At 36.4% G+C, this 15498-nt stretch overlaps 1 protein-coding gene across 9 annotated transcripts in view; it reads left to right on the top strand.

The window, feature by feature from the left end:
- Positions 1 to 15498, top strand: part of LOC127959931 (kinesin-like protein KIF1A) — a 56787-nt gene that overhangs the window by 25235 nt on the left and 16054 nt on the right. For 4 of the 9 annotated variants that reach the window (XM_052559419.1, XM_052559418.1, XM_052559417.1 and 1 more), the window contains 18 exons: positions 882 to 961; positions 1054 to 1129; positions 2353 to 2432; positions 2520 to 2626; positions 2717 to 2797; positions 3151 to 3331; positions 3957 to 4029; positions 4165 to 4255; positions 4349 to 4497; positions 4597 to 4775; positions 5546 to 5683; positions 11434 to 11552; positions 11931 to 12016; positions 12408 to 12543; positions 12972 to 13134; positions 13232 to 13322; positions 13406 to 13524; positions 13638 to 13693. In XM_052559419.1, the coding sequence (XP_052415379.1) occupies positions 882 to 961; positions 1054 to 1129; positions 2353 to 2432; positions 2520 to 2626; positions 2717 to 2797; positions 3151 to 3331; positions 3957 to 4029; positions 4165 to 4255; positions 4349 to 4497; positions 4597 to 4775; positions 5546 to 5683; positions 11434 to 11552; positions 11931 to 12016; positions 12408 to 12543; positions 12972 to 13134; positions 13232 to 13322; positions 13406 to 13524; positions 13638 to 13693 (2005 nt within the window). Of the gene's footprint in view, positions 1 to 881; positions 962 to 1053; positions 1130 to 2352; positions 2433 to 2519; positions 2627 to 2716; positions 2798 to 3150; positions 3332 to 3956; positions 4030 to 4164; positions 4256 to 4348; positions 4498 to 4596; positions 4776 to 5545; positions 5684 to 8201; positions 8505 to 11433; positions 11553 to 11909; positions 12017 to 12407; positions 12544 to 12971; positions 13135 to 13231; positions 13323 to 13405; positions 13525 to 13637; positions 13694 to 15498 lie in introns of all 9 variants that reach the window. The other 5 variants (XM_052559420.1, XM_052559415.1, XM_052559413.1 and 2 more) reach the window with 2 other exon arrangements.

Below are 15498 nucleotides of genomic sequence, written 5' to 3'. Positions count from 1 at the left end.
GTGGATACACCACATATTAAAGTTAAAAGTGGATAAATACGATATTTGTTGTGCTCAGAGCAACCACCTGTATGTTTCATTAACATTATGAAATGAAATCATGTTTTGAAGGCAAAAATCTGTCAGGTTTTCCAATAATTTTGGCCACCTCTGTATACTGTACTGTAAATAATACTAAAATAGCATTGCCTACATAACTGGAACAATTTACCAGTGTGCACCAACAAATGCAGACCAACACCTAATAATACCACCAGAATACAGTCACATCCCAGACATTCCATGATCCAACATACCTGGAATGAACATGTTCAGTTGGCAAACACAAACACAGACCAACAGCAGCTGATACTGGTAATCCACAGCAACAGGGGATGCTACAAAATCCAACAAATATATCTGTTGCTGTTTGCCAGACTCCAACGGTCCAGTGAGAATCAGCCTTAAAACTTTTATGTAAATGGAATCTGCTGATCACATGCCAATCCTGGTGATTGGTTCAAAAGAGACTGGTTGAAGAAATGAGCATCTGTTAGTAAAGATGGCGGATTTTAACCATGAACCAACCAAACACCTACCATTGAAATGGATGAAAATGCTCTCATGTGTTCATGTTTTCATTATATTACAATGTTGATTCCAGAATGAGGCATTCATGAGGTTTTTGTTTCAATTAATTAAACTGAGAAATGTTTCTTTTTTTATGTCAGAGTTTCAAGGTCTGAAAGTTACAGTGTAACTCTTTTATTAAAATATTTTACCATATTACCATACCTCCAAAACTAAATTGACTTTTGCTGTCTAAGGATATAAGTCTAAAAAAAACTACCATAGATTTGGTGGCACACTTTAACTTGATATTGTTTGTAATGCCAATTTAGGAAACAGAGAAAATTATCGCCGAGCTCAATGAAACCTGGGAAGAGAAGCTTCGCCGTACAGAGGCCATCAGAATGGACAGGTGTGTTGAATGAATCTGTATGTGATTTTAAAGCAGTTTTATGTTCTTTATAAGTTAACGTATTAAAAGCATCTATAAATGGGTTTTCACAGAGAAGCACTGCTGGCCGAGATGGGTGTGGCCATGCGTGAGGATGGAGGAACTGTTGGAGTCTTTTCACCAAAGAAGGTAAAGATGTTATAAAGGCTGTAGGGAGAAACCGTGTGCAGGTGGACCACAAATTAAGCTTAATATGTTTGCTCAAATAACCAAATAAGCCTGTAAATGTCTTTACATTCTCTTCTGGAAGCCCTCGCAGAGAAAACCTCAGCCCATTTTTATAGACACTGTTGGGCTGTTCTCTCCCAATGAGGTTGGTTGCCATGGATACTGTGTGGTTTCATCCTGATCGCTCCTCTCAGACTCTTTTAACGTACCTCTGTGTTTTCCCCATCAGAGATCTTTTAAATGCATCTGTGATCTTTTTTTAAGGATCTGTTGCTTATTACTCTCTGATATGAATGCTGATGTGCTGCAGTTCCTTCTAGTCTTTATAGTAAACTTTAAAGCACTTTTCAGATCTCACGCACCATGACCACATGATGCTTTTTAAAGGCTTTCCTGTCTGGAATCTTATGCAATTTGGTGATATCTAAATCTAATCGCATGCATTTTCATGGATTTTGATACTGAGACATGATGTACAGACAGCTGTCTTACTATAATTATTTTACTTTTATCTTATTTTCCTCTTTTAAAAGGTTTTCTACATACATTTTGAAAGTGCTCACAAGGCAGCGCTACTCAGATATTTTCTTTCGAGTTTGTTTTAAACCATTGATTCCAAGTATTAAACATATGCAAATAATTGAGTGTGAACTATTTAATCATAGAAATAATTCAGACTTTTTTATTTTTAGACAGTTTCAGCCTTTTTTTTGCCACTTTCGTTCTTCTTTCTTACATCTGTTTGCATAAAGATTGTCTCAGCAATTAACATATAATCCAAAGATCCAATTAATTCCCAATGGACAAAAGCAACAATTCTTGCCATACATTAATTCTCGTTCAAGAAGCCATTTACACAGATATACATCACATTAGGAAGAAAAGACGATTTTATGTTGACTATATCCATTTATAGTCGGACTTATACAGATCTGTGCAATGAAGGTATTGATTCTAGTACAAAACTGACAGAAAACAAGATGCCTTCTCATTGTAATGATATCAGCAGTCCATCATTACTGTGGCATTTGGTATTAAACACAAAACAGAAAACCAAAGTCTTAAACCTAAACATACCTAAAACTTTAAGACTATTCAGTTGCTGCCTTGCAAGCATTTGTATTTCATTCAGTGAATACCAAACCTAAAATGCTGATTTTGAATTAATTGGGTCCTGATTATAGACACCTCACCTGGTGAATCTAAATGAAGATCCTTTGATGTCTGAATGTCTCCTGTATTACATCAAAGATGGAATTACCAGGTTAGTGCCAGTCCAAGCTTCTTATTTCACACATTCTTCTGTTCAATAGATTTAGTACTAAGGTGTCTGTTATGTTGCTGTGCTCAGGGTGGGGAGAGAAGATGCCAGCAGAAGGCAGGACATTGTTTTGAGTGGTCATTTCATCAAAGAGGAGCACTGCACTTTCACCAGAACCACTGGGCCTACAGGAGAAGGTTTTTTAATGATGCACTTTGCAATCCCACATACTCATACACATACAGTTTATCCCACAGTCCTTATGGCTGTTCTTCCTGTTTTTACAGCCGTCATTCTTGAGCCGTGCGAGGAAGCAGAAACTTATGTCAATGGAAAGAGAGTAACAGAACCCACTGTTCTCAGATCAGGTCTGCTTACACTTTTCCCTCACCTGCTACAATTCTTTTTTTAAGTATTATGGGTTGGTTCCAATAATGTAGCTATTTTTATTTATTTATTTATTAAATAATTGTTTTGATATTTTTTTTCATTTAATTGAATTTATGAAATTATTTATTTATGATTTTATTCATTAATATATTTATTATTGGATTTAATTATAAATTTGTCATGATAATAAACTAACATTTAAAAAATATTTTTGAAATTGGTATGCCATTTTGCCTAAAGCTTTTATGCATATCTGTGTAGAATGAAACTATCTATAAATTATTATTTTTTTTTTGTATTGACTAATTCATTTATTTTATTTTTTTCATAGGGAACCGAATCATTTTGGGTAAGAGCCATGTGTTCCGCTTCAACCATCCAGAGCAGGCTCGTCAGGAACGTGAACGAACCCCCTGCGCTGAGACGCCAATGGAGCCTGTAGACTGGGCCTTTGCTCAGAGAGAACTCCTGGAGAAACAGGGCATTGATATGAAACAGGAAATGGATCAGAGGTAAAGGAAACATGACGGAAATTCAAGAATAAGTTTAAAGGGGTCATATGACTTTGCTGGAAATAATATTGTTTGGTTTAATGTAGCATGCTTAAGCGGTTTAAGGTTCAAAGAACACATAATTTTCCACATGCCATAAATTATTGTTGCTCCACCTTACTGAAACATGTAGATTTTTTGCAAAGCTCATTGTTCTGAAAAGTGCGTTCTGACTGGCCGAATGCCTCAATCGTGTGATGGAAATGTTTTACCATATTTGGAAACCCACAGCGTCTACACGACATGACAGCAGCAACAATACTACAGAGAGAATAGCGAGAATAATAGTGATGACTTTGTGCATTGATTTGGGTGGTGTTATGCAAATATTCCCACATAGTGACATAGATTTGTGTGTGTGTGTGTGGGGGGGGGGGGGGGGGGGGGGTTAAATTAGGTATTTTTAGAAGATGTGGATGAGTCTTAACTTTTATAAAGAATATCTCTTTGTGTTTGCCACTTTACGGTTCATATAAATGCCAGGCAACTTGTAACACTCCAAAAACATCATATATGTCATGCGCGTCATATGAACACCTTAAGATATAACATTGTTGTCAGAGTCATCATCATTTTGTTTGTATAGACTGCAGGAACTTGAGGATCAGTATCGCAAAGAGAGAGAAGAGGCCAACAATCTACTGGAGCAACAAAGATTAGTAAGTGACGAAAACAACATCATGTCAAGAGCTTAAAATAAAACTTTTTCCCCTCTATACTCATAACTTTAAAATTAGGTATGATATGATACTTTTTTAGTGTTGAAATTCCACTTTACTGTATGTCTTTTACAGGACTATGAGAGCAGGTTAGAAGCCCTGCAGAAGCAGGTAGATCGTTATTACCCTGATGCAGCAGAAGAAGATGAAGAACCTGAGGAGGAAGGTGACTAGATTGTGAATGGCAAAACTGGAACTAATCACAATGACTCTGTTTAAATAACTGAGCCTCTTGTATTTCTATCTCTTATACCCATAGTGCAATGGACTGAGAGGGAGACAGAACTGGCACTGTGGGCTTTCCGTAAATGGAGATGTTATCAGTTCACATCTCTGAGAGATCTGCTTTGGGGCAATGCCATCTTCCTCAAGGAGGCCAATGCCATTAGCGTAGAGCTAAAGAAGAAGGTGAAAGCTTTAGAAAGATTATAAAGAACTACACCACTCTGCTAAACCTATAAAATATATGGCAGCATCTTTATTGATTTTGCTTAATGTCACTTACAGGTTCAGTTCCAGTTTGTGTTGTTGACGGACACGCTTTACTCTCCACTTCCACCTGACCTGTTACCACCCGAGACAGCTCAAGACCGTGAGAAAAGTCCATTCCCTCGCACCATTGTGGCTGTAGAAGTCCAAGATCAGAAAAATGGAGCCACACATTATTGGACCCTGGAGAAGCTCAGGTATTTTTTTTTTTTTTAGAGAATAAACTTCTGTAAAGCAGATTAGGCTATTTATAATTTCACTAAATTATTTAATTTGTGAACTGTCAGTATCCAACAGTGGGCAGGTTTTACAGGAGATTATTTTATGAACCAACCAATTATATTTCCACAACATATCAAAATTACTGGTTTATTTGATGTTTTAAACACTTTATTTTTTATTATTATTATTATTTTCATTTTTTTTATGAAATGGACACCTCTGTTTTGCTAAAGCTAATTTCATAGTTAGCATTTTAAGTATCCTAGCTTTTTCTTGCTTTTCTTCATATGTCATATATTTCATCTGAGTCTGCTCTTTACAGACACTTTTGACTCTTTGCTACCTACTACATTTATAATTTTATTCTGTGTTGTGGTGGAAATTGCACAAACACTGAGGGACAGTCATATTTTGTGTTGTTGTCGTGTTTATAAAGTATTTTCACACAGTAATTATTGAAGTTGTTTGGTATTTCATGTTTTGTTTTATTTTGATAGTTTTACTGATATACAGTAATAATCATTATTTGATATTTTAGGATTCAAAGTCTAAGATTTGGGTAAAACCATAAAAGGTATATAAAATATGTTTGAAAAGTAGCTACAAATAATGAAGCCACATTATTTCAGGACAACAACAATACAGTCTGTTACCTGCACTAAAAATCGAGCTACACTTTGAGTCACCTTGGGTTTCTTGGGCCAGCATTTCCATGACTAGTGATGTATAATGCTGCCCCCTGCAGGCAGAGGCTGGATCTGATGAGAGAGATGTATGATCGTGCTGCTGAGGTGCCTGGCAATGCTCTTGAAGACTGTGACAGTGTGCTGACTGGAGGCGATCCGTTCTACGACCGGTTTCCCTGGTTCCGTCTGGTTGGAAGGTAAGTTTTAAGGTTGCATCAGTGCATGGCTAGACAGACCCGCTGGTGTTTAGTTCGAAACGCCCCTGCACTCTCTGACTACTATCAGATAAATACCACATGATCAACAACATGCCTGTCCGATTTCTCTTCAAACTATGTTTCATTTGAAAGTGAATTAAATTATGTTATGCAGATCGAAATAAGCAATTCTCATTGTGTTTTTGTAATTGTAATAGCAGAGCATCTTGCAGGCCTGAAAAACTGCTTGAATGAGAAAGTCCAATATTATGTAATATAATACACATGTAATTAAAATATAATAAGCTATGGTTAAAGCTGATCTCTACAGGATATATGTAATTTTGCTAATTCCTCTGAGGAATAAGTCCAGAGTTATTGCACACAGGCTTTTTAATAAGAGTGCAAGATTTTTTTTTTATGCTGCTTTATTCAGAAAAAAATGTAATCGATTTTCCATGCACTTTCAAATTAGGTCACACTCTTCCCATTTCCCTTTCTACTTCAGAGCTGTATGACATGCTCTTAACCTCGCCTTTACTAGATCTTTAAAGAGTAGTTCATAAAAAAAATAAAATTCTGTCCTCATTTAATCACCCTTATGTTGTTCCAAAACCGTATGACTTCCTTTCTTCTGTGGAACTCGAAAAGAGAGATTTTTATTTTTATTTTTATTATGTACTTTGCTCTTTTCCATGCAATTACAATAAGTGCGAACTGGAACCATATCTCCAAGATGTATGAAAGCTTTGCGTGACAAACTGATTTTGAATGCTTATTCACTGATCATTTTTCTGTTCCATTAGCTTGATCTGTAGCTTAAGGGAGTAATTATTATTTAGACTGGTATTCTCTCGAATACACAAAGGAGCGCTAGGGTGTGTATGAACCTTTTCAATGAAAAACTTTTTTGGTCAAGATTTTGATCTGTTCCTCACACAAAGATATTTTCTGATGTCATAAGACAGTTTTGTGACCGAACTGCCTTTACGTTTATTTATTTTTTTATTTTTTTGGAGCTTGACATTCCCCATCCTTATTCACTTGCATTACTTTGAACATATTGGCAAAAATATTTTTAAAGTTTTCTAAGTATTATCCAAAAATGCAAAAATTATTTTGTGTTCCAAAAAGAGAACAGATTTGGAATGACATAATGATGATATTATTTGAGAAAGTTATGACAGCATTTAGATTTTGGTTGAACTATGCCTTTAAAATGTACACTACCATTTAAAGGGGCCATAGAATGTATTTACATACAGTAGAAACTGTATTTACCTTGGCATAGTTGAATAATAAGAGTTCTGTACATGGTAATGACATACTGTTAGACTCAAACACCATTGTTTCCTCCTCTTTATGTAAATCTTGTGTGCGCAAAATAAAAATAATCCAAAATTATTTAAAATCTTTCGCAATTAAGATAAAGATATTGCTGACCCTAAACTGCAAAATCTGACTTTATTAACTTTCTAAAGTGTAAAAAAGTGTAAAGTCAAAAAATGCTTATAACAGCTGTATCTGGCAACACAGAGGCTGTGACCGTGCCCTCACTCACAACTCAAGTCTCGTTCTCTCCGTCAGAGTCTTAAAGAGATCATTTTTATACCATGGACGTTAAACATTCTTGCAAAATCTCTCGAAATCTGTATCTCCGTCTGATACAGGCTCAAACACATAAGGTTGGATGCCTAATCTCTCCAACGTTCACTCCGGACAGTAGAGATCTGTTTGCTGTGAGAGCTACTGAAATGAACCGCGCTATGAAACAGCCAATCAGAGCAGAGCTCAACATTATTATTCATAACCCTTCCAAATAAGGTAATAACAGACCATTTAATTCTAGGGACAAATCCTAGGGTTGTAAATGGACATGTAAAACCATTTCTGGAGAATTTTTGCCTTTACCAAAGCCACATAGCTTCTGTGTAGATATCAGAGACGAGTTTAAAATATTATATCAATGCATTCTATGGCAACTTTAAAAGTTTGGGGTTGGTACGTTTGTTCCAACGTTTTTGAAAGGAGACTCACCAAGCCAGAATTTATTTGACCAAATAAAAACAGTAATATTGTAAAATAATAATTTAATTTAATTTTTACATGACTCCAGCGTTTGATGTCACAAAACAGTTGGGCCATATTTGTTAGGAATGTTTGATAAAAACAAAGTTCAAAAGAACAGAATTTATTTGAAAATAGTAATATTTTGTAATATTACAAATGTCTTTACTGTGTATTTTCATCAGTTTGTTGAATAAAATGTATTAATTTCTTTAAAAAAGCCAAACTTTTGAAAGGCAGTGTAATACTGGACAAACGTAATGGAATCCTTTTCCAGGCTGCTGTTCACATTACTGATGAGTGTTTTTTTTGGGCTGTGTTTGTGTTGTATGCCCATGACCCAGCTATTGGGCTATTGAAAAAGTTTAATTACCCACTTGCGAACAGAAACAACTAAAAAGACAGATTGCCCCTCATACTAACTGGGCTCCCATGTCTTTGGCTACACCAGAAACCTCCTTTTCTCCACATGCCTTAGTGAGCAAGCGAGCGACCCTAACTCCTCCCCCACCCCCTCTGAGACCACATCAACCTCTGAAATCACTGAGCTGGTCCAGTCGTGGCCTGGCAAGAGGGTGGGGACAGAGTTGGATGACTTGGATGATGATTTCTTATCGGATGATCCATGCTCGGATTTTGAGGAAGAGGAGGAGGGGGAGGATGATGATGATGATGAGGGAGAGCTCTGCAGAAGCTCCGTCGAAGCTGAGGACCCATTTTACGATCGCTCACCATTGTTCAGTGTAGTAGGAAGGTTGGTGAGGTTTCAGGAGCATGCTGGAAAAAGGAAACTAGCTCTTTCACACTGAGACTGGGTTTTTCCTTTAAAACTGGCTATTGCACTCACACAAACTGTAAGGTGTACACTGTAATGTATATAGAATATGTACACTTAAACTTGGAACATTTTGCTTGCATACTGATAACGCTTACATTTATACACAAACACATTACTGTCTGTACATCTCTTGAAGTATAAAAGTAAATACAAATGTTATTGGCCTACAGTAGAGCTATGAAATAAAAGGACTAGAGACAACGGTCAATTTGAGATTTTTATTTATTTCTTGGAAATTATATAGAGATCTCTGTTGATTTTGGTGTTTGGGTTTATAACGTGGAAAAAAAAGCCTACTTAGAAAAGAAAATCTAAAAATGTAATAATATTTAATTTAATATTCTAAATATACATTTTAAAATCATATAAAAAACATGGTGTCTTGGCATAATATTTATTATTTATTATTATATAACATTATATTATTATATTGTACAATGAATCTGTTTTGTTAAATATGAAAAACATTTTTCGTCAAATTAATGTTAATGTGGTGTGATCAAAGATGCAGAAATAAAACAGGAAATAAGATATAGAGGAGACCCCTGCAGACCCTCATGGCTTTGTGTCAAGGTGAAAAAAATCTATTAAAATGTTAAATGATTTGAAATATTTATGAAAAGGTAAAGTTATTTAAGGCTGTAATGGGTTGGTTCAGGTTATGTAATGAGACACACACACACACACACAAAGAAATGTATGAATTAATAATTAATGATGTTTGTCCTAAAATACTTTCCAATAATTATTAAGATATGCATACTTTTTATTTATTGGTTACACCATATGTCATCTTGTGGAAACAATATGAATACATTTCTAAGAATTGAGAGCACATGTGTTTTAAACAACATTTTTCAAATATTTTTCTTTTATTTGCCTTGGCACCTACTATTTGTCAATGGCCCTTGTGGTAAATCTGTTTGTGACGTTGCTGAGATCTCTTGAGAAGACAAAGACGGGGTCTTTGGTCTGACGAAAAATCTGTGTAGAAAGTCTCCACTTGATTTCCATCTCATTGCCGTAGGAGAAACCTCTACAATGTTAAAAAGATGTGATTTGTCTTCCCCATGGGAAGAATTCCTGGATTTCAGTCAGCATGTCTGGACTTTACCCCGTCTTCTCCCATTATCATACATTTGACTTTCATCTGATTGCTGCAGACACACACCTTGAGCTTCTGGGTTCCATTTCGGCCAAATGATTGTGATAATTGAAATCAGAATTGGCTGGATGTCAGCGGCACCACCCAGCGCAGCTATGGCTCTCGCATCACGCCAAGGTCTGTGTCCCAGCTTTACATGCACCGCATCACTTCTTCAAAGGGGGCCAGCTTTGAAGTGCTATCTCCAAACACTCATATTAGCTGTTTGTTTTGTGTACCGCAGAAACAAACAAGACCAGATTTCCGTTACATGGCATGAATGTCTGATGAATGAGAAAAGAGCTATTCATCTAATGACTTACTAATTGGTTCCCGTAAATCAGCCGCTTGGTTACTCCGAGAGTTCACATATCTCAAGATGAAAGAGCTGGTTTCTAGCACAGCTGTCTCTCTTCTGGGCATGTGAGATCATATGCCATATTTTTAACCTTTTCTGTGAGATTTTAAATGGAAACCTTTGATGAATTGGCTTACTCTTTTAAGTTGCGCTTGTGCGATGCACTGCACTTTTATTGCAGTATGGCCGCTTCTTTGCAGTACCTTATTTACTTTTATTTACAGTGTCCAGTACTGTTACATTTTATCACATCGTTCACCATTTTTGTCACAAGCATGCTTTTTTGTACCTCACCAAACCCTCTTTTTTGTTCAGCACTGCCGTATCATTTAGTGTCTACACGTGGAGGATGGGCAATGTAGTGCTTGATGGTAGAACCAAAGTTAGGGTCTTTGGATTTTAAATAAACAGTCCTATTTCTGGTTCTGATTGTGGATTATCCAAATCCAAATACCCTAATCATTCACTCAAAAACAGACTGAATCACAAACGCTGTTTTGACACATATAATGAAGTCCTAACCTTTGAGACCACTAGGAAAAATGTTGTACATTTTCAATTAGCAAATAATGTTAGCAGTACAATAATTTGAGCGAAAGGGTGAGTTGAGCAATTAACATGATTTTCAGAAAGTTTAGTTACAAAACATCTTGTGTGGAAGCAAGAAAACTAGTCCTTTTATACAAAATTTACTTTTATTCAGTGTTACCTGCAGTAGAAATAGTATTGAATCTTAAGTATTTATTTATTTTTATTTCTATATTTTATTTACACTACTGTTCAAAGGTTAGGGTCGGGAAGATATTTTATTGTTTTTGAAAGAACGTGTGCTCACCAGAGCTGCATTTATTTGATCTAAAATACAATAGTTTCAATTAAAATAACGGTTTTCTATTTGTATAATGTATTTAAAAATTTTATTTATTCTTGAGATTGCAAAACCGAATTTTCCACAGATGTTACTCCAGTCTGCAGTGTCACGTGATCCTTCAGAAATCATTCTACGACAACAACTTTAGAGCTGTAGTGTACATTATATTTCCAAGAATCCTTAACCTTTCTTCATTTTGTAGTTTTAAAAGAACAGTAATCCTCACTTTTCAACGTGGTCTCAGATTTCACTTCACTTCAATCCCATGCTCCTTAAACTAACCCAAAATCTTATAAAAATACTCACACCTTCCTGTTGTATATATCATGTACCCTGATCTGTGAGGAATAATCATGTCCAGGGCCACAGCAGTGCCTGCTTGTGTCTGTATGCCGCTGTATGTTATGTTTGTCCTGTTTGCTTTCCAGTCGATCCCTTGGAAACACATTTTCTTCTTCCCTCTCTCCTTTAGGGCATTTGTGTATTTGAGTAATCTGCTCTATCCTGTGCCCTTGGTCCATCGGGTTGCCATAGTTAATGAGAAGGGAGAGGTCAAAGGTTTCCTCAGAGTAGCTGTACAGGCAATATCAGGTAAGATTAGGACTGCAAGTGTCTTTCAGAACCTACCGGTGAGTAGAGGGACACGTATTTTCACGCAATCTTTTTATTGTCTAGTATCAAAATGATGAATCATTTTAAATGAATGGTGTTTTTAAAGATTAATTTCAAGTTTGATGATAGGAGTAATGCAAATTTAATATCAGGGGAAATAAACATGCACCATTAAATATTCAACAACAAAAAAAAATGTTTATATCTGTAGATGCATCTTTAGTTTAAAGGGAAATAATTGTATTTGGTGTTAGAGAATGTGTTTAGACCAGAGGGATATACGTGTACAGTATGAAGGGCAAGCTGTGTGTGACTTCTTGAGGAAGTGATGTGAAGGTGCTCTGGTTTTTCCTCCAGCCGATGAAGAGGCACCAGACTACGGCTCTGGTGTCCGACAGTCAGGCACCGCCAAGATTTCTTTTGAAGACCAGCAGTTTGAGAAGGTATTAACATTATAACACTTATAAAGAAGCAATTTCACAGAAAGGGTAGACCAAGCTGGCCAGCTTAAATTACAATGCTAGTCCAGGCTGCTTTTTACTGGCTTTAATGTTTTTTTCATGTTAAGCTGGTTGACCAGTATGATAATAGCATTTTAAAGATGCTGAGAACCAGTATTCAGAACACAACGCAGTTCCGTTTTTAGTGGATTTTTAATAAAAAAAAAATGTTTTCTCAAAATTCTATTCTTAAATTATAGTAAAGTCATGGAAAAAAAAATAAACATGTAAATTGATTGGCCAAAAGTGTGAGGACCATAACAGCGTACACTTGTGACCAGCTGAGCTGATCTTGTCTTACTTACGTCAAGTGTTTCTCTTTCCTGTTGAGCAGTTCCAGTCAGAGTCCTGTCCTTCTGGTCTTTCACATGCTGCTGTCTCTCAGGAAGAGCTGCGAATTGTGGAGGGTGAGGGCCAAAATGCAGAGATGGGACTGTCAGCAGATGAGGTCAACAATAATACCTGTGCAGGTAAGAAACATTAAACATTTTGAAACATATTAACTGAAAATTGTGTTTGGGATTGGTATTGTTTTTAAATGTCTTATGCTCACCAAGGCTACAATAATTTCACCAAAAACACAGTAAAAACTGTAATTTAACTTCTTATTAAAAATAATTTCTTATCACAGTTATATTTAATATTTTTACAGCTTAATATTTTTTTTAGAAACCATGATTTTTTTTAAGTAAAATTATTGTCTTTAATGATTCTTTCGATCAATTAATTTTTTTTTTTTGCTGAATAAAAGTATTCATGTTAGTCTGTGTAAGTAAAAACATAACCTTTGAGTTTGTGTTACTAAAGTCTGCATTTATATGCCAGCTCATATCAGCTATCCCATGGAGCTTTCATATTTCTTTGACTGGACATCTTTTCATTCGTGTGCTTTTCATAGCTAACCCAGAGGAGCTGGCCAGCCCTGTCAAAACTGGTCTTGACGGCATACTGGACGGAGCTCTGGATCACTTGAGGATTGGAGAAGTCTTTACTTTCAGAGTTACTGTGCTGCAGGCATCAAGCATATCCGCAGAATACGCAGATATATTCTGCCAGTTCAAGTACGTGCCTCTGTTCTTTTCTGAAGTCTGTTTTCACTAGCGGACATTTGTCATTGTACTGAATCTAATTTACTTATATTAAACTTCTCGTTTGTAGTTTTATTCACAGGCACGATGAAGCGTTTTCCACAGAGCCATTGAAGAACACTGGACGTGGTCCACCTCTTGGCTTCTATCACGTGCAAAATGTGAGCTTTACACTAAAACACAGTACCATGTCACACTGATTTTATTAGACTGAGGGTAAACACTTGTTTCTCTGACGTTTCAGATTGCTGTGGAAGTGACTAAGTCTTTTATAGAGTACATAAAGACTCAGCCAATCGTGTTTGAAGTGTTTGGACATTACCAAAAGCAGGCTTTCCCTCCGCTCTGCAAAGATCTCATTAGGTAGATCCCGGCTATATATTTATTATTTCCAACTCTGATTAATACCTGCTACAAATGTCAGGATTTATCTGTCAAATATACTGTAATGATAGCCAGATCTTTCTTTTTTTCAGCCCGCTGCGCCCATGCAGACGCCAGTTCCCAAGAGTCATGCCTCTTTCCAAACCAGGTGAGGGCTGTGAATATTTATGACCATATTTTATGACCATCAAAATGCTATTTGTTCTTTAAATGGGACATCAGATGCCTATTTTCCACAAGTTGGTTTGATTCTTTAGGGTCTTCATTGAAAAGCATACTTTTTTTTCTTTTTCTCAGTGGTAATGTTAAACAACACAATTTTTACCTACACCATTTTTTTTTTACAGCGAGTCGTTTTGGTGCATGTCCCTTTAAATGATAATGAGCTCTGCTCACCCCGCCCCTCTCTTCCGTGAGGTGATGAGCAGTTCGCATGATACTGTTAACTTTAGCTGCATTCATCACAGAACTTGCTAACTAGCACATAATTAGGAAAGGTGAATTGCAAAAATTCATGAAATAAAAAAATGTATACTTATTTCTCCTATAGGTGAAGCTGGATCACAAATTATTTGCTCGAACCACAGACACATTTAAGTAAATTGGGAGGCATTCTTATCACTATATGGTGGTTGTGTAAGCACACTGCCAAGCAAATACACATTTTTGTTTGAACACCATGTAAAAGTAAATTTTGCATCTGATGACCCCTTTAATGTCCCCTGCCAAATTACAGACTGAAGCTGTTTAGCACATATTCTTGGCTTCGTCTTTTGTGTTGCCTGTTTTATGTTGCTGTTTGGGGTCCATGTGCCCTTGTCACAGTTTTATGTTGTTGGTGGTGGGTGTAGCAGCAGATAATGACACCCCTCCTGATCGGGAGAAGAACCTGGAGCTGATTCGCTTCCTGCTGCCAGAGGTCTTCAATGGGACTCTGGTGGACTCGCTGTCAAGCCACGCCCTCAGTGCAGCAGGCGTGGCTGTTTCCTACCTCCTTGAGGGGGAGGAGCAAGCCAGACTGCCGGCCCCGCCCTTGTCTATCTGTTCAGTAATAAAAGCACAGAAGCCGGGTCTGTAATGGTTCTGAGTGCCTAAGGCCAAAGGATGTCCCTGAAACTGAACCTCTGGTCTGTCTTATGCATGTACAATATAATACAATATAATATATAATATAATATAATTTGGTGATTAAGAAACGTATTATCGTGTGGGAAACATTTGTGCTGCTGGTAAATTTTCATTATTTTTATTTTTTTTTGATGAATAGAAAGTTGAAAAGCAAAGCATTTATTTGAAATAGACATCTTTAGAAATATTTCTTGAACACCAAATCAGAATATTAGAATCATTTCTGAATGATCATGTTACACTGAAGACTGGAGTAATGGCTGCTGAAAATTCAGCTTTGTCGTCCCAAGAATAAATTACATTTTATAATATATTAAATAAAAAAAAAAACTGTATTAACAAATAAATACAGCATTGAGTAAGTATGAGAGACAATCTTGAAGAACTTTATTATTCCAAAGTTTTGACCTTAATTGTAAATTATTCCAAAATATACTTGGAATGTTTTAAATCGAAAAATAGGTGATGTTTAGATAAAGTGTCCACTCATTTTGCCCATTTGACTGGGAGTCACACAAACTCCCTGCATTGACAGACTGAAGGACTCTTTGTTCCAGGGACTGTGTTTGGGCCTGTTAATACTGTGTGTGGGTGTCTGTCTTTTTCTCTCCCTCAGCCTCTCCATACAAACCTCATCAAGCAGATGGACAATTCTAGCCTTTATCTCTGACATCAGTCACCAGAAATAAACTGATGAATACTACTGGAATAAGAATGAATCAGTGCATGAGTAAAACTGGTTGTTCTGTCACTTGAAACTGTGCTTGATGATGCAGTGGTCCCTAAAACTCTGTGTTATTCGTTTTGCGTCATTATAGGTTATTT

This window comes from Carassius gibelio, chromosome B6, assembly GCF_023724105.1.
Source record: "Carassius gibelio isolate Cgi1373 ecotype wild population from Czech Republic chromosome B6, carGib1.2-hapl.c, whole genome shotgun sequence".
NCBI lineage: Eukaryota > Metazoa > Chordata > Actinopteri > Cypriniformes > Cyprinidae > Carassius > Carassius gibelio.
The sequence above is the reverse complement of the archived record's forward strand: the minus strand, read 5'-3'. Positions and strand labels throughout refer to the sequence as shown.